At 41.6% G+C, this 19,301-nt stretch overlaps 1 protein-coding gene across 2 annotated transcripts in view; it reads left to right on the plus strand.

Annotated features, from left to right (window-relative positions):
* The first annotated feature begins 925 nt into the window (after nt 1–925).
* The window catches only part of LOC132393374 (suppressor of tumorigenicity 14 protein homolog), a 94,029-nt gene continuing 75,653 nt past the window's right edge, over nt 926–19,301 (plus strand). The window contains exons 1-4 of one of the 2 annotated variants that reach the window (XM_059968499.1): nt 926–1,055; nt 8,294–8,447; nt 10,068–10,234; nt 16,088–16,158. In XM_059968499.1, coding sequence (XP_059824482.1) covers nt 975–1,055; nt 8,294–8,447; nt 10,068–10,234; nt 16,088–16,158 — 473 coding nt within the window. In that variant the 5' untranslated portion in view covers nt 926–974. The remainder of the gene's footprint in view (nt 1,056–8,293; nt 8,448–10,067; nt 10,235–16,087; nt 16,159–19,301) is intronic. The other variant, XM_059968501.1, reaches the window with a different exon arrangement.

The raw sequence follows: 19,301 nt of genomic DNA on the forward strand, positions 1-19,301 counted from the left end.
ACCACACAGGGGTCTGTGGGAGGAGCGTGTCCAGACAGGTATATGTAGTTCACCACAACTTGGTTTCTTTGGCATTAAAGTACGGCCGTTTCCCAGATGAAATTAACGTGGAAACGTGTCGGTGGTGTAACTCCGATCAAATGTGAATTCTTCCCTTGACTTTTTTTTAAACCAGCTTTCTCTAGTGTTTCTCTATTTCCCCCTTTTAAACCTAGCTTGGTGCTTTAAGGAAATTAGTAAAAATGTTTGCTTAATTAGTAAAATTAAGTTACTGCTACTGGCTATCAAGCAAGTTTGCCCAAAATTTCCCTTGTGTGCCATTGAGTGCGTGCTTCTCCGTAATCAGTGTATACGTGCCGTTGGACGAATAACCCTTTTTGTGGTTGGATTTAGCTGGACTAAGAGAGTCCAATTTAACAAACTTTCAAAAGAATTTTGAAACGCTCACAAAGGCAAATAGAAACTTGGTTAAGAATTCAACTGGACCTCAAGGAATTTGTGTGGCGCCAATATTGTCCCGCAACACCCCTCTTTTGCGGAACTCTTGACAGTAGTCGGAGCAGTGGGGATGTCTAGTTAAAAGCACAGAAGCGTTTCAGTTTTGATTTCTGAATGCATTTTGACCGAGACCAGTGCCTACTACACTCGGGTCTGTAGGGTTTCTCTGCCACCCATTTACTGTAGACGATTAAAGAGGTGTGACCAGCAGATTGCTTCACTCCTGAGAATTTACCCCGCCCAGACGGAGGAGTGAGGTTGGATATCAGAACAAAGCAGGGGCATTCGTTCCACATGTTCCATTAGTATTTAAAATTTCCCGTTCACCCGTCAACTCGCAAAAAGTTTCTCTCAAACTTCAACCTGACTTCACCTGAACTCGGCACTTCCGGGTTGGGCAGTCTCCTAAGAACTGGAGCAAGCGAAACCAGTTCTCCAGTTTCTTGTTTTTCCTTCGAAAGAGTCTGGGCTTCAGCATGGCTGCGCCGATCGATATCCAAATGGTTGAGTTAGACAGGAACCAAAGTCAGCAGCTCCTTGATGCCTCGGCCACGCAGGTGAGCAGCCGCCCGGATCACCCCCGCCCGGCCCGTGGATCGCCCACTCGGCCCCTTGCTCCCTCCTCCGTCCCATTACTGCCTGCTGCGCTTTCTTGCGGGGCGTCGGCGCCGCTCGCCGCGAACGCTGTCCCACGGCGCGTCAGGAGGCGATCTGCATTTCTGTAGCGCCATGAGCTGAAGTGTTTCTGAGCCGGCGAGTGGCTCTTGATTGTTTTATATTGTATTGCGGTAGAGAGGAGTAGGGGGCGGAGGAGCGAGTGGGTAGGGAGAATGGAGTCGTGTGGGGAGGGGTGGACGGGGTCATGGGTGGGGTTAGGGACAGAGATGCCGAGTAATGGACGTGGGGTGGAGGACAACAGAGACTGGGGACTGTGTGAGTAGGTATGACCGGGGGAGGAAACGTGGACAGAGCTATGAACTGTGTAGGGTGCGGAGGGTATGGGTGGTCAGGCTGGAGAGAGGGGAGGGGATTGTGATGGAGAATTGAATATAGGAAGTGCTGGGGACCTAGGCTATGTGCAAAAATGTCTTGATCTCTTGAATATTCTCAGTGACTGAGCTTTCTATTCACTTTGTGGAGCCAGATCATTCCTGCATCTACCCTAAAAGATCTTCCGTATTTTAATGAGATCACCTTTCACCTTTCTCAGTGCAACAGAGTACAGACTATCAGGGGCTACAAATGCCCAACTTTTGGACACCCTACATCTGAACATGCTCCCTGTTATTTAATTCAGAACTCTTACCTATGTACTCTTCCAGACAGTAGATCTAATTTCTTTCTTTCTCTCACTCTCTCTCTCTCTCTCTCTCTCCCTCTCTCTCCCTCTCTCTCTCCCTCTCTCTCTCCCTCTCTCTCCCTCTCTCCCTCCCTCTCTCCCTCCCTCTCTCCCTCCCTCTCTCCCTCTCTCTCTCCCTCTCTCTCTCTCCCTCTCTCTCTCTCTCCCTCTCTCTCTCCCTCTCTCTCTCCCTCTCTCTCTCTCTCCCTCTCTCCCTCTCTCCCTCTCCCTCTCACTCTCTCCCTCTCTCATCAGTAGTACTTTTGATGCCATCCTCCGCCTTTTCCATTGCCACACTGAGGCCAAATTCAAAGTGGAAGAAAAATATCTCACAACACACACACAATGCTGGTGGAACACAGCAGTCCAGGCAGCATCTATAAGGAGAAGCACTGTTGACGTTTTGGGCTGAGACCCTTCATCAAAATATCTCATTTTGTTTGGGTAGCCTGCAACTCAATATTATGAATGCTGAATTTCCCAACTTGTTCTCTTACCAGAAATATTTATAGGTCCACCTCTTTTACCGCTCCCTTTGTTTATTTTTCCCATCCTCTCCCTATGTGGTTCCAGTTATGATCCACCAGCCTTTGCTGACAATCTTTCCTTTTCCTTCCTGCCTGTAATTTAAAGTGGGTACACTATAATGGAGGTTGATAGTTTCTTGATGTTGGGAAAAGGCAGGAGAATGGTGTTGAAGGGGATAATACATCAGCCGTGATCGAATGCTGGAGCAGACTTGATGGGCTAAATGGCCTAATTCTGCTCCTGTATTTTATAGTCTCCCAGTCCTGATGCAGGGAGTCAACCTGACTTTCTAATTTGTCTTCATGATTTATTCTGTGTAAGTCTGTAAAGAACCACATTAACTTTTGTGAACTCTTCCCACTTTACATGCCTACAGAAAGTTTTGATCTGTTTTTATTTCTTGTTAGATTGGTCTTAAATGTTCTTTCCATTTCCTTATCAATTAATTGTTTCTCTTAACCTCTGAAATTTTCACAATGTTTAAGTTTACTGTTTTTCTGGCAACATATCTAGCCTTAATTCTTTAATGTAATGTAATATTCAACTTGTTCCATGGTGAAACAGCTTGATAGGGTTTATGATTTGTGGATATATTTTTGTTGTGAACAACACATTCTTGAGTATTGGCAAATCTTGTTTTCTGTAGCTCTTCCAATGCAATTTTACAATCTACTAAAGCCAACACATGCCTCAAGCCATTGTAATTTCCTTTGTCTATATGGCTGATATCAGTTTCAGGCTGAAATAAATCACTTTCAATCTTCATTTAAAATTCTGTAGAAACGTAGACATAAAGGAACAAACTTTCCTAGCCTTCTCTGCCATTACCTATTAACAAGCTTAATATTTCCACCTCCCATCCTCTTTGATGTCATTTGCTTCCTGAAATCTACCAATCTTTTAAAATATAAAACCGTTAACCACAGGGGTAGAATTAGGCCATGCGGCCCACTTAGTCAGTTCTGCCATTCCATCAGGATGATTTATTACTCTCTCAACCCCATTATCCAGCCTTTTCTCTGTAACTTTGATCCTCTGACAAATCAAGAACATATCAACCTCCACTTTAAATACACTCAATGACAGCCGTCCTTGGCAATGAATTCCACAGATTCCCCACACTCTGGCTAAAGAAATTCCTCCTCATATCTGTTCGAGATCGACATCCTTCTGTTCTGAGAGTGTACCCTCGGGTCTGAGACTCACCTACTGTAGAAAACATCTTATCCACATCCACTCTTATCTATCAGCATTTGATAGGTTTCAATGAGATCTGCCCTCTTTTAAACCCTGGCCCAGAGTAATCAAATGCTTCTTATACATTAACCCTTCCATTACTGGAATCATTCTCGTGAACCTCCTCTGGACCCACACCAAGGCCTGCACATTATTTCTCAGATAAATGGCCCAAAGCTGCTCACAATACTCCCAAGTGCATTCCAACCATTGCCTTATGCTTTTGCAACTGGATCTACAATGTCCTCACGTGCAGATCCTAGTCAGTTTGGATTGCCAATGTCTCCTCCACGGTCACCATCAGCACAGGCGCACCACAATGCTGTGTGTTTAGTCCCCTGCTCTACTCCCTTTGTACTTATGCCTGTGACTCCCAGCACAGCTCTAATGCCATATTTAAGCTTGCTGATGACAACACTATTGCTGGCCGAATCAAATGTGATGATGAGTCCGTATGTAGGAGGGAGATTGAGGATCTGGCTGAGTGGTGACACAACAACAGCCTTTCACTTAATGTCAGCAAGACCAAGGAGATAATTATTAACTTCAGGAGGAGGACATTGGTGGTCCATGAGCCAGTCCTCATCAGGGAGAGTGTCAGCAACTTTAAATTCCTTGGAGTTATCATTTCAGAGGACCTGTCCTCATTCCAGCACGCAAGTGCCATTATGAAGAAAGCACGGCAGCACCTCTACATTCTTAGAAGTTTGCAAAAATTCAGCATGTTATCTAAAATTTTGACAAACATCTATAGATGTGTGGTGGAGACTATTACATCATGGCGTGGTTGGAAACACCAATGACCTTGAATGAAATGCCTACAAAGTGGATACAGCCCAGTCCATCGTGGGGAAAGCTCTCCCCACCATTAAACATATCTACATGAAGTGTTGATGCAGGAAAGCAACACCCGTTATCAAGGACCTCCATCACCCAGGCCATCTCTCTGCTGTCTTCAGGAAGAAGGTACAGGAGCATCTGGACCCACACCACCAGGTTTGGGAATAGCTATTAGCCTTCAACCATCAAACTCTTGAATCATAGGGGATAACTTTATTCACCCCAACGCTGAACTCTGCCCATAAGCTATAGACTCACTTTCAAGGACTCTTTATCTCATGTTCTCGATATTTATTCATTATTTATTTATCATTGCTATTATTGTTATTTCTTATTTTTCTTTCTATTTGTATTTACGCTGTTTGTTGCCTTTTGCACACTGGTTATTTGTCCATCCAGTTGGGTACAGTCTTTCACTGATACTATTGTGTTTCTTGCATGCCTGCAAGAAAATGTTCTTTGATAACAAATTTACTTTGTACTTTGTATAAAGCCTCAGCATTACATCCTTGCTCTTGTATTTTAGTCCTCTCAAAATGAATGATAACATTGCATCTGCCTTCCTTACCACCGACTCAAACTACAAGATTACCTTGAGGGAATCCTGCATGAGGACTCCCAAATCCATTTACAGCTCTGACTGTTGATTGTTCTCCTCATTTAGAAAATAGTCAACATTTTTATTCCTTCCACCACTATACAGCACCTTGTCAAAGGCCTTCTGAAAATCCAAGTAAACAACATCCGCTGACCAATGCCTCCGCAATCTCTTCAGCTTCCTCTTTCAGGACCCTGGGGTGTAGCCCACCCGGTCTGGGTGACTAATCTACCTTCAGATCTTTCATCTTAGAAATATAGAAAACCTACAGCATAATACAGGACCTTTGGCCCGCAAAGCTGTGCCGAACACGGCGCTGGTAAAACACAGCGATGGCTTACTGGCAGTAAACAAAACTACTGTCTACTTTATTAGTCACACTTCTTCTGGAAAACAATCGCTGCAATCAATAGCCTGTAGCTTTCATTTTGGAGCTGAGCTTTTAAACTGCCTGTACAACCTAGCGTTTGTGTGTTGTAAAATGAAGTCTCAAAGGTCCAAGAAGGTTATGGCGTGGCATGCACGGGCCGAATTGAGGGGGCAGGCCCCAGGCCCGAAAGTGTGGAATTAGCCAATGTACGGCCACTGCTGGAGCAGACTTGGGGCCAATTCAAAGTAGCAGATCTGAGACGAGGCAGAGTTGAGACAGTGGTGCCCAGCTCAAGAGCGAGGAATTGGCCGATGTTTAATCAATTTAAGCGGTAGCCCAGATTGAAATGATGACAGTGTCAGGGCCAGTCTCTGAGCTGAACTGAGGCTGTGACCTGCAACTAACGGGCTCCTGGATCAGCTGTGACTGACTTCATTGCCATGGTCTCACTTACGTGAACTTTAGTTCTGAACATAATTTGCTTGTTATTGGGTGTTTGATTGTCTTTTTTAATGGGTTTTTTTGTTTTTTTGGAGACATTTCAAGCTTGTATATAGTATACATACTTTGATAATAAATATATTTTGAACTTTGAATTCTATCATATTATAATGACTGATACCAAAGGGTTTCTTTACCTTAAGCTCCCTGATCAAACATAGTTCACTACACAACAGCCAATCCAGAATTGCTAATGTGGTGAACTACATATACCTTGCTGGACGCACCCCCTGCTGACTGCTCCCGTGGCTCCTCCCACAGACCCCCGTATAAAGGCGACTGAGGCCTGAGCCCGGCCCTCATTCTCCAGGATGTAGTATGGTGGTCACTCACTGCTTGTTCCTTCTTCCAGTCAATAAAAGCCGATATCTCGCCATCACGTCTCACAGATGGTGCATCAGCTGTTCCCCTCGTGTACTCAGCCACAAGTCCCTCTAAAAAGCCATCTTGTAGGCATTCTACAAATTCCCTCTCTTGGGGTCCAACCTGATTTTCCCATTCTATATTAAAATTGCCCATGACTGTTGTAACATTGCCTTTTCTAGACCCTTTCTATCTCCCATTTTAATTTATATCCCCCTCCCTGGCTACTGTATAAAGGTCTGTACCTAACCCCCATCAGGGTCTTTTTACCCTTGCAGTTTCTCAACTCTGCCCACAAGGATTCTACATCTTCTGATCCTATGTCACCTATTTCCAATGATCTGATTTGATTTTTTTACCAACAGAGCCACCTCACCCTACCTGCCAACCTGCCAGTCCTTCCAATACAAAGTGTATCTTTGGTTGTCATGGCTGAGGATCATAGTGATCTCCTTTCAGCCACAACTCACTGATCTCCACAGTGTCATGCCTGCCAATCTCTAACTGTGCTACCTTATTACATGTACTGCCTTCAGTCCTGTTTCCATCACCCTTTTTAATTTTGCCCCCATGTTACACTTCAACTTATCCCACTGACTGCAATATTGCCCGATCATCTGCCTGTCCTTCCTTAGTCTCACAGCACACTGCATCTACTTGTATATCAACAGCCCCATCCTCAGCCCTATCACTACAGTTCCCATCCCCTGTAGCTCTGTAATTACAAACCTGCCCACAAAAATATTGTTCCCCTCAAGTTCAGGTGTAACCCATCCTTTTTGGGCAGGTCATATCTTCCTGATGACAGTTCTTCAGCCACTCATTCATCTATACCTACATCCTATTCCTGCCCTGACTAGCAAGTGGCATTGGAAAAATCCAGAGATTATTACCTTGGAGGTCCTGTTCTCCAGCCTCTTCCCAAGCCTCTTATACTCACCGTGTAGGACCTCTTCCACTTTCTACCTATGTCATTGGTGCCAATGTACACCATGATCTCTAGTTGTTCAGAGAATATTCTACAACCACTCTTGAGACATCCTTGACCCTAGCACTTGGGAAGAAGCACACTATCCTAGTGTCTCTTTCACGGCCATGGACCTTGCCTCCACAACCCTCTATGTTGGAGATTTCCTAAAATTCACCACCTCCTAAAGATAGAAACGTCTCCTCATCTCAGTCCTAAATGTCTTATATTTAACTCAAGATTTTGACTCTAGATTCTACAAACTCCTGCCCTGTGGTATATCCTCCCTATATCCAGCCTGTCAGGAATTTCCATGAGCCCTCTTTTCAGTCTTCTAAACCCTTGGGAATAAAGGACTGGATAATCCAGTCCTTCCTCATACAATGTCCTGCCATCCACCAATCAGTATGCTGAATTATTTGATGCATTGACACATGTAACTTTCCCTGGGTAGGAAAGTTGAAACTGAACACAATACTCAGATTATAGTCTGCATGTGTACACCCTGAGATTAATCATAGAAAGAAATGAAAGACTAGGCTTTTATTCTAAACAGCCACCAAAGGAACATTCTACCGTCATAGCCCTATTTACGCAGCTGCCCTCCTACAATATAGTCTATCAGGTAGCAATACTTCACAGCCTCCTGTGCACTCTGAAGACCTCTTGAGAGTGATAGAGAGGCGCTGTCGGTACTCACTAAACAGAATGGTCAGAATTCATCGACAGAACCAGTGTAGCAGCCCAAGTGAACTGGCTGAAACCATCATCCCAGACTTGACCCTCCATTTTCCTCCAGGGCTTTCAGCAGGCAGTTTCCTTTACCCCCAGGCCAGTTAATCAGGAGAGCTTCCCTACCTTTGATGCTAGCATCAGATGCCTTCATGCAATCTTTTTTTAAAAAGGAAAGCATGTTCAGATTACAAATGGAGTTTGATATGTTTTATGCAGGGTGATGTAACAAAATCAGTAACCAGGAAAACTTGCATTGTACCGTGATTCTTCCTGATGATTGATATAGGATTGTGTAATCATTTGAATTTATTTTTGTAGCCAAAAGGAAATACTCAAACTATTCTCGGATATATGCCCACTAGAGAAACGTGCAACAAAATGATCTGCTGGAGGTGTAAAATGTGGATGCTGATTGTTTCAACAGTTGCAATGTTAACCGCAGCCATTACCATCATTGTCATTCTCAGTATAAGTAAGTAAAATACTTATTTTTATTGCACTTAATTGCATTGTTCTTATTACTGAAGTGGTACTCACTGGGAGTAAATAATTGGATATGTTACTATATAGTCTGTAAGCCTGGAATGGATTTTGATGCTGTTTCAACATCTTCTCGACAAAAGTGATTTGTAACACCTCAAATTAGATGAAGCACTATTATTGCTTTCTTAGCTACAATTTAAATGTTGTAGAAGTTCTTTGAGCCCCATTGAACTGGGAGGATGGTTACAATCACAACCTTAATCACTTACAAATATTCTCACTAATCAGTTTTTATTGTTTGAAGTAAAATCAAAGTTGGACTGATCTATGGCAATTGAACTGCAGTTTATGATATAGATGTGATTTGAAGAAACGGGTAGCAAGTTTCACTATAAAATTATCAATGACATTAGGTGGAAAATGTTCCTTTTTATCTGGTTTTGCCCATCACATATCCCTGAGAGAATATCCTGACGTAATTATATTGTTTTAAAATATCACTGTTTTGTTAAAGAAGCTGCCACTCATCGTGATTTCCTTCAACATTAAATTCCTTACATTTCTGCAAGGGCCAAATAATTTAGAGTTCTTAAATGTAGCTGTTATGTAGATATTCACTGGTTGGTGATGGCTTTGTAAACTCTCGGCATAAGGGGACTGAATATGTTACCTTAAATTGTCTTATGGGAACCAGCATCATGATAATGCACAGTGAGAGTGATCAGGCAAGCAACGGGCATATAGAAGAATGAGAACTAGATTGGAGAAGAGATGAGAGAATGTGAGGATGCTGGAAATCTGAGGAATACTGGAGGAACTTAGCAGGCCAGGCAGCATCTATGGAAAAGAAGAAGAAGAAGAATAGCCCCTAACTGGGCAGTGGAGTTATCGGAGCACCGATTTTGGTGGTGTTTCCGTAGCAAGCTATTCTTGTTTTCACGAGGTCGAGTTGCTAGCTCGACACTCAACCCGAACTGGATTCGAACTCAGGAACCTTCACTCTGGAGTCTGGTGCCGATATTATTGTGCCACCAAGCGGGACATGAAAAAGTGTACAGTTGATCTTTCGGGCCAAGACCCTTCATCAGAACTGGGAACAGAGATGAGAAGTCAGAGTAAGGATGTGGGGGGAGGGGGGGAGGACGATAAGGTGATAGATGAAACTGGGTGGGGAGGGAGGGGTGAAGTAAAGAGCTGGGAGCTGACTGGTGAAAGAATTAAGGGCTGGAGAAGGGGGAATCTGATAGGAGAGGACAGAAGGCCATGGAAGAAAGGGAAGGGGAGGAGCGCCAGTGGGAGGGGAAGGGCAGGTAAGGAAATAAAGTGAGAGGGGAAATGGGAATAGGGAATGGGAAGGGGGAGGGGGAATTACCAGAAGCTCAAGAATTCAATGTTTATGACATCGGGTTGGAGCTACTCAGATGGAATGCGAGATGTTGATTCCATTCCATGGCCTTCTCTACTCCTCTATGCGATGAGGCCGCACTCAGGTTAGAGGATCAACACCTTATATTCCATCCAGATAGTGTCTTGAAGATTCGGATGCAGACTTGTTTCTCTTGTATGTAATATTCCTGGATAATTTTTGATAACGTTTTTTCCTGTCTAGGAGCCACTCCACTGGATGATGAGTTAATTGATCCAAACCTCAAAATCCATGGAACTCCCCGATATTATATTGGAAGCATAAAAATATCCAACTATTCATTTACACCTGGACTAATGGTGCCCCAATCTAAAAACTTAACCAGCTTGTCAAAGACATTAAAACACATGGTAAGAGATTGAAAAATAGTTAATCCTTTTAAGTGAGAAAATATGAGGTAGATGCAGCACAAGATTGTTTTCTCCTGTTTTACTGTCTATTTTCCTGTTGACAGAAACAGAAAATGCCCGTGACAGTCAGTAGCTTAGATCTGAAGGGGAAGTATTTCAGCTCCGAGATCCATCGTTGGTCTCTTTTGATAGATGCTGCCTGCCCTGTTGGTTGTTTACATTACTTTCTGTTTTATTTCGGATTTCCAGTTTCTACAAATTTCCGATGGTCATCTTTGTTAATATGTTAATGAATACTTATGGGATATATAACTATGCTTTATTATGGTCATTTACTCCATATATATTAAAACAGATTTTAATAATTTGATATGTTTTATTATTACAATTTTAAAAAAATACACACATATTGTATTCAAACTTCCTGTTTTTACCACGGGGTAGTCCCTATTAAGAAATAACTTCAGTCCAATAATCCAATTAAATCTTCCGCACAATGAAAGATACTGCAAGCCTCTGAAAACACTTTGATATGAAACTCATAGTGTTCCCATGTCTTGGGCAACATACACAAAATGAGGAATCTCAGTCCAAAACATTCCCCTCCAATGACGCTGGCTGACCTGTTCAATTCCTCCAGCATTTAGTGTGTGTGGCTTTGGATTCCCAGCATTTGCAGAATCTTTTGTGCGTATGTTGCCTTACCTCCAAGCATACTTCCACCACAATTGAGACCTTTACAGATTGCCATTTTGACAGCATACAATATTTCTTAACGTTTAATATGATGATTCATAACAGCCCTGCAAAACAAATGTCTACTCATTCAAAAGTGTGTTACATGAAACCTTGCTGTTCGGTCCAAACCTCATTGAGTTAAGTTTCTTTGCCATCGTTTCCAGATCACTCCATGTTGTCACCATTCACATTTGACCAGTATTTTCTGATGTGCTCCTTTGATCCTCTGCTTTTAGCTTTCCATGAATTAATGCAACTCCAGAATTCTGAGAGGTTGTAGACAAAACCAAAATGTTAAGGTTAAATCAGTCAGAATTAGATTTAATATCACCAGCATATGTCATGAAATTTGTTTAGTTTACAGCAGCAGTACAATGAAATACATGATAAATAAGTATAGAGAAAATACTAAGTTACATGAATTGAATATATATGTCTATTAAATAGTTAAGTTAAAATAGGTAGTGCAAAAATAACAGAAATTAAAAAAAGTAGTGAGGTAGTATTCACAGGTTTAATGTCCATTTAGAAATTGGATGGCAGAGAAGAAGAAGCTGTTCCTGAATCACTGAGTGTGTGCCTTTAGGCTTCTGTACCTCCTTCTGGATAGTAACAATGAGAAGAGGGCAAGTCCTGGGTGGTGGGCGTGCCTAATGATGGACATCATCTTCCTAAGACACCACTCCTTGAAGACATCCTGGATACTGCGGAGGCTGGTACCCAAGATGGAGCTGATTAATTTTACAACTTTCTGTAGCTTCATTTGGTTCTGTGCTGTAGCTCCCCCACCCAATACCAGACAGTGAAGCAGCCTGTCAGAATGATCTCCACAGTACAACTGTAGAAGTGTTTTAGGTGATAAACCAAATCTCCTCAGATTCCTAATGAAATATAACCGCTGTCTTGCCTTCTTGATAGTTGCATCGATATGTTGGGTCCAGGTTAGATCCTCAGAGATATTGACACCCAGGAACTTGAAATTGTTCACTCTCTCCACTTCTGATCCCTCTATAAGAATTAGTTTATGTTCTCTCGTCTTATCATTCCTGAAGTCCATAGTCAGTTCTTTGAACTTGCTGACATTGAGTGCAAGGTTGCTGCTGTGACAACACTCAACTAACTGGTATACCTGTCTCCTGTACGCCCTCTCGTCACCATCTGAAATTCTTCCAACAATGAATGTATCATCAGCAAATTTATAGATGTTGTTTGAGCTATGCCTAGCCACACAGTCACAGGTATAGAGAGAGTAGAGCAGGGGGCTAAGCACACATCACAGTGCAGCACCAGTGTTAATTGTCAGCGAGGAGGAGATGTGATTTCAACTCTGTACAGACTCTGGTATTCCAGTTAGGAAGTTGAGGATCCAGTTGCAGAGGTCCAGGTTCTGTAGCTTTTCGGTCAGGACTGTAGGAATGATGGTGTTAAATGCTGGGCTGTAGTCAGTAACCAGCAATCTGACACAGGTATTTGCCACATCCAGGTGATCCAAGGCCTTGTGGAGAGCCATTGAAATATCAGATCAGGCAGTGGAGGGAAAACAAAGTCAAAATCTCAGGCTGATAAGTTTTCATAAAAGTTGTAAGATATATGCAAGAGAAAACAAGTGTTAAAATGTAGAGAGTTGGAGTGGGGAGGCTGGATGGGGATGATAGAGGAACAGCTGAGAGGAGGATCTATCTTGTTATTCATTAATTATAGAACTTGGATCTATAGAAGTTTCTCCTTAGCCTTGGTGCTTCTTGCTTCCCCATTACACTTTTTCTCAACCGTGCACTTTAGCTTAGGCCATGCTTTGGAAGCACACAGAAGCCCTGCTTAAGCAACAGTCACTTTGCAAAGTACCTAGATGCTTGTCAGCTCTGTCGCATCTCCTCACCCACCTGTGTCAGAGTTTGCAGATGCTCTACTAGCCCATCGCAGATGCTCTACTAGCCCATCGCAGAGTCCACAAAATTGGACTGAAGTACATTGTCCTCAGTACTGGGGATTGCATTAGAAGAAGAAAGCTACCACTTTGTGAGTGAGAAATAGTTATAAGGGAAGAGCTTATGAAACACAGTTAGATTGTTTGGGAGTTAGTATTACACTAGTGTGCATTGAAGATTTGTTAATGCATAGAAAACAGAGGTTAGGAATAATGGGTCATTTTTGAGCTGGGAGGCTCTAATTCATGGAATGCCACAGCCATTCAGAATCTATTTTAATAATTTGGACGAGGGGACTAAGGGTAATATATCTAAGTTTGCTAATGAAGCTAAGTTGAATGGCATTGTAGATTGTCAGATGAATGCATAGTGCATTCATGGGGATACAGGGTTCAAATGCAAGTCAAGGATGTGTCAGATGGAATTTAATGTGGAAGTATTTGAGGATTTCAACTCTAGAAGGAAAACAAGGGTCAAGTTTTCCAATTGACCTTGTATGCAAATCATTGCAAGTTAACAAGGTGGACACAAGAAACAATCAGGAATACAAGTGGTATATTGGACTTCATTCCACTTAGACCACAGCACAAAAGTAAAGTACATCTTGCCACAGTTATATAAGGCCCTAGTTAGATGATAACTCAATGTTCTGTACAGGCCTGGTGTACTTATCTAAAGCAGTATACAGTTGTGGTTGAGGGAATAAAGATTCACCAGAATGATTCCTGGAACAGAGTTTGTCTGATGAAGAGAAATTAAGCAGAACAGGCCTATACTCTGTAGAGTTAAGAAAAATGATCAAATTGAAATAAAAAATTTAAGTGGTATGACAATGTTGAAGTAAGAAAATTGTGGTGTCTGGAACCATGGCACACAACCTTGTCACAAAATGTTAGTCATTTTGGACAGGCTTGAGGAAAAATATTTTAAAGTAAATGGTTATGAATGAGTCTTCACCCAAGAAGCTGATTGAAGAAATTTTGGATATCAGGGACTACTACAGGACAAGGGGACAAAGTGAAATCAGTCCTGATTTCAGTGTATGGCAGGGTGGGCCAATGAGCTTTCATCAGAATGGTTTGGAAGGACGCTTTTCAACCTGAAATATAAACACTCTTCCTCTTTTCACAGACGCTGCTTAACCTGTTGAGTATTTGCAAACTTTTCTGTATTCTTTATTCTGTATTCTGTATTCTTAATTCCAACATCTGCACTTTGTTTTTCTTACTTACATCCAATGTGTGGATGAGTTTGAAGACCTCTGTTTGCACCTGGCCTTCCTGTTCCCAGTCACATTAGTTATGACGTGGTTGAATAAGATGCTTTTAATTTTAATGCATGGAACAATTCCAGACAATCAAAGTAGTTGTATTAATTATTCAAAAATCAGAAGAAAGATATGCAGAGCAATTGGGAAGACAAAACAAAGAAGAGTGGGACTAATTTGTTCCTTCTCTCAGAAAGCCAGAACAAGCTTGTAGATGCATTAATGGGCTTAGGTTGGTGTAGAATAACTATCACTGGATGAAGCATCTCTCAGTTAAAATACCCTGTTTATCATTTGCCTTATCATTTAAAATCATAAATTGTTAACATAAAACACAAAATCATGAACCAATTTGGTTTGACGGAGCTTCTAATTAACAGCAGCATTAGAGTAAATCATGCGATTATAGACTCGTAGAGTCAAGGAGTAACATAGCGAGGAAGTTGGCCCAACTTGTCAATACTGGCCAAAGTGGCCAGCTAAACTAGTCCTATTTGCTTGTCTTTTGCCCATATCCCTCTTTGCCTTTCCTAGCCATATACTTAGCCTCATGTCTTTTAAATGTCATTATTATGTTTGCTTCAACTAAGCTCTGCTCTTTTGCAGCTTGTTATGTATACACACCATCCTCTGTATGCATAAAGTTTGCCCTCATGTGCCTTTTGTAATCTTTCCCTCTTCCCTCAGCCTATGCCCCCTCATTTTTAGTTCCACAGCCCCAAGAAAAAGGATGTTGTGTATTCACCCTCCCTCTGCCCCTAAAGATTTAATACACTTCCAGAAAATTACCACTCAGTCATTCATTTCGTGCCTGCTCTCAGTTTTCATTCCAGAACAACTGATATGTCCTCCCTCTTCATAGAAAGGGGCTTCACTTCCTCCATCAACACTGCCTCATCGAGCACCATCACTCCGTCCACCACAAAAAAAGCGGGAATTCCCAGTGGCCACCCATTACAATTCCACTTCCCATTCCCATTCTGACATGTCAGTCTATGGCCTCATCTACTGCCGGGATGAGGCCACACTCGGGTTGAAGGAGCAACACCTTGTATTCCGTCTGGTTAGCCTCCAACCTGATGGCATGAACATTGAATTCTTGAACTTTAGGTTATGTCCCCCCTCTCCTTCACCATTCCCCTTTCCTGTTTGCCTCTTACACTTTCTCTCCTCACCTGCCCATCACCTCCCCGTGGTGCTCCTTCTCCTTCTCTTTCTTCCATTTTCTTCTACTCTCTCCTATCAGATTCCCCCTTCTCCAGCCCTTTATCTCTTTCACCAATCAACCCCCTAGCTCTTTACTTCACCTACTCCCCTTCTCCCAGTTTCACCTAACACCTCGTACTGCTTCCTCCCCTCCCCCCACCTTCTTATTCTGACTTCTCCCCTTCTTTTGCAGTTCTGAAGAAGGGTCTTGGCTGTCTGTTTCACTGTTTACTCTTTTCCACAGATGCTGCCTGACTTGCTGAGTTTCTCCAACAATTTGTCCGTGTTGCTTTGGATTTCTCGCATCTGCAGGTATTCTCGTGCCTGATCCAAGGAATAAAGTGTTCAGCTGCCCAACCTCTCCCTATAATTCAGCCAACATCATTCATTTTATATTTTAGTTAAAACAAAGCATTTGTATTTAAGTCAAGAGTAGCATAATTGTGAATGATGCTGGTTCCACTCTGCACTGCCACTAAACCCTGGGAAAGGATTAATAATCTTATTTGAGGTGATAATGGAAAACAATTAGTCACTATTAGAATTTTGTACTGCAAGCTTTTTTACCTCTTCTTGATTTAGTTATGGAGTTGTAATCTGGGAATTGGTTTCTATTTGCTATTAATGAACTTGTTAAAACTGAACTTTGAAGTTTTGTTATTTTTGGTTTTTATAGCTTGCCGTACTTAACACCAAAAATATATTCTTTTCCAGCTGAACCAACTATATACTACATCTCCAGCTCTTAGATATTATTTTGTGGACAGTGACGTCTTCTCATTTAGGTAAAACAAAATACAGCAATTAAATATCATTTAATCTATGGTTTAAGTTAATTACCTAGCTATTTAAACATGTTTATAATCCTAGAGAGTACAACTGGCCATCTAGTTTGGTTCTGCATTTTTGTAGGATTATGATATAATAGTAAATTTATAATGTTTCGACTTTGGTATTGCTTGTTGCTTGTATTTTTACAATGTAAGTGTGAATGATATAAAGATAACAAATATTTAAATATTTGTACAAATATACATGAAAGGATGGAATGACTTGTGTACAATACTCGGACCTGTGTGCACATATATGACTAGATGAATGCCTGCAGGTTTTAGTGAAGATCAAGTTATGATGTCTCCTTGTGAGCAAGAAAAGCTGGAGTCTAAATAATTTTATAAACCAAAATATTTGGCAATTCTAAGAATGTTGTATGTCTCCTTACCAGAATGAATCACAAGCTTTAATGCTTCTCGGAAAAGAACTGGTGATTTTATTTCTTTCATTCCTCTTATCTTCATTCTTGGAATAATATTCTGATAACAGTTACGTTAACAATCATTCTGTAAGTTACAAAAAGTATATTTTAGTTTGAAATAATGAACAAAATCTTTATTTGTAATGAGGGTACAAAACTGGCCAAAACTAACCAGCAGGGCAGGACATGCTATTCAATAGATTTTTTCCACTGAAACCATGAAAACCTGAAGAACAGGTCCACTATCATTACAGTACAGTTCAAGGAGTAGACCATGGACCTGTCGTTAATTCTGCCTTTTGGTGAGATTATGGCTAATCTGTGATTTAACGTTTAAATCCATATTAACCATCCTAGAATTGAAATGATCAAATCTATTTATCTATATCTATCTATTTATTTATAGACCTAGCTTCTATTTATAGAGAAGAGTTCCAAATGTGTACAACCCTTTAGATGGAAAAGAAACTTTTTTCATCACCTCACTAATCCTTCTACTAATGAATCTAATCCAAGCCCCCTAGATTTTAAACCCTCTGTTAGGAGAAGTAAGTCTTTCTTATTTACTTTATCCTGGTTCCTTATGATTTTAACTGCATCAATAAAGTTTCTCTCCCTATTCTGCTCTCTTTCAAATAAAATAAGCAAAGTTTATCCAGTCTTTGCACAAACAAGAGAAAATCTGCAGATGCTGGAAATCCAAGCAACAGTCACAGGTGCAGTGCCGCCTCACCCGGAAGGACTGTTTAGTCCCCTGGATGGTAATGAGGGAGGAGGTGTAGGGGCAGGTGTAGCACTTACTCCACTTGCAAGGATAAATGTCAGGAGGGAGATCAGTGGGGAGGAACAAATGAACAAGGGAGGCGCCTGTGAGTCTGTTGGGGCCATTTACTGTGTTCGGTGCTCTCAGTGTGGCCTGCTGTACATCGTTGAGACCCGGCGTAGATTGGGAGACCACTTCATCGAGCATCCATCCGCCAAAATAAGCAGGATCTCCACAGGGCGTCCATTTTAATTCCACTTCCCATTCTCACTCTGATATGTTCATGCATGGCCTCCTCCACTGTCGGGATGAGGCCACACTTAGGCTGGAGGAACAACACCTCGTATTTCATTTGGGTAGCCTCCAACCTGATGCCATAAACCTGATTTCTCTAACTTCCGGTAATGCCCCCCTTCTCCATTTTCCAACCCCTTTTTCTTCTCTCACCTCATCTCACAAATCAACTTCCCAGCTCTTTACTTCATCCCTTCCCCTCCAGGTTTCACCTATCACCTGGTGTTTCTCTCTCCACTCCCCCCAACCTTTTAAATCTACTCCTCATTTTTTTTTTTCTCCAGTCCTGCCGGTGTTTCAGCCCAAAACGTCAACTGTACTTTTTTCCGTAGATGCTAAGTTCCTCCAGCATTTTCTGTGTGTTGCTTTATCCAATCTTTAATTTATAAATTTTCACTTTGGCAGCATCCTTATTAGTGTGCCCTGCACCCCTTCAGAGCAATCAAATCTTTCTTCACACACGGTGATCACGTTCTGCTCTGACTGGCGTAGTATAGAGTTCTAGCATAGTTTCCCTTGCTCTTATACTTTTTTGTTTTGACGAATAAAGAAACAAAATCCCATAGTCTGGGTCATGTGTGAGGGCTGGTGTCCCTTGTGAAAACTGTGACTTTAAGGGAACTGTTGAAGTGGAAAGAGAGGACCAACTTCCTCTGGCAAGTGTGTTGAGGATGAAGCAGCAGATTCTAAGAAATAAAGATAGGGGCTTTCAGTAGAGAAAGGAAGCATCTTTCATGTCTCTACTATGCTGGGAAAGGAATGTAGACATCACATTTTAAAAGTACTTGGATAAATATGCTGAAGTACAATGGTCTGGTACTAGAATATGAGTGAATTGGCAAACTCCTTACTGTCCAGCTTTCGTTCAGCTCCAGTGTCCTGCTGTGATTCTTTGCTGATTCCTCATTGATGGTCCCAGACGTAACATCAGTTAGTCATTTGCTAATGAGAGTGCCATAGATAAATTAGATCTACTGTAAGCCAAGTCCACAGATATTTGTTTTCAATGAAATTATTGGCTCCGACCCAAGAATGGTGTATTTGATTATTTGTGGAATTAGTCATGGACAATACATACTACCAAACCTCAACAACCCCTGCTAAGCACAGTGACCCTGTAGCCATCACTCCTGGGAATGGGGAAATTCCTGGTCATCTTATTCAGCTTGGATTCACACAGTGAGCTGTTGGAAAATCTGAGAGACTGGTTATGACAAGGGAACAAAAGGAACTTAAATTCTAGTGAGCTCATGACAGTTCAAAGGGGGATTTTTTAAACATCTACTTATTCAGGCTTACAAGGCAGTGTTTGAACAAAGTCAGCTAACTTAATTCAGGCTGTAATACTTCTAACAACTGGATTATAGTCTAAAAATATTCTAATGCAAAACTATTGCAAATGTAATTCTGCAGAATCAGTCAGCCACAAAATGGCTCTCTCTGAAAAATGCAATCCCTAATTTGCAAGGGTCCAAAGTTAGTGAAAATGTTTATTAAACATAAATACTTCTCTAATTTTTGGAAAAGGAGTTTAATTTTTGGATCAAAAGTGACTGATCTACTCTCCTTAAGGTTGAAGTGTACACAAAGAGATAACAGGACAGCATAATTAATTA

The sequence above is a fragment of the Hypanus sabinus genome, chromosome 4 (assembly GCF_030144855.1).
Source record: "Hypanus sabinus isolate sHypSab1 chromosome 4, sHypSab1.hap1, whole genome shotgun sequence".
In the NCBI taxonomy this organism is placed as follows: Eukaryota; Metazoa; Chordata; class Chondrichthyes; order Myliobatiformes; family Dasyatidae; genus Hypanus; species Hypanus sabinus.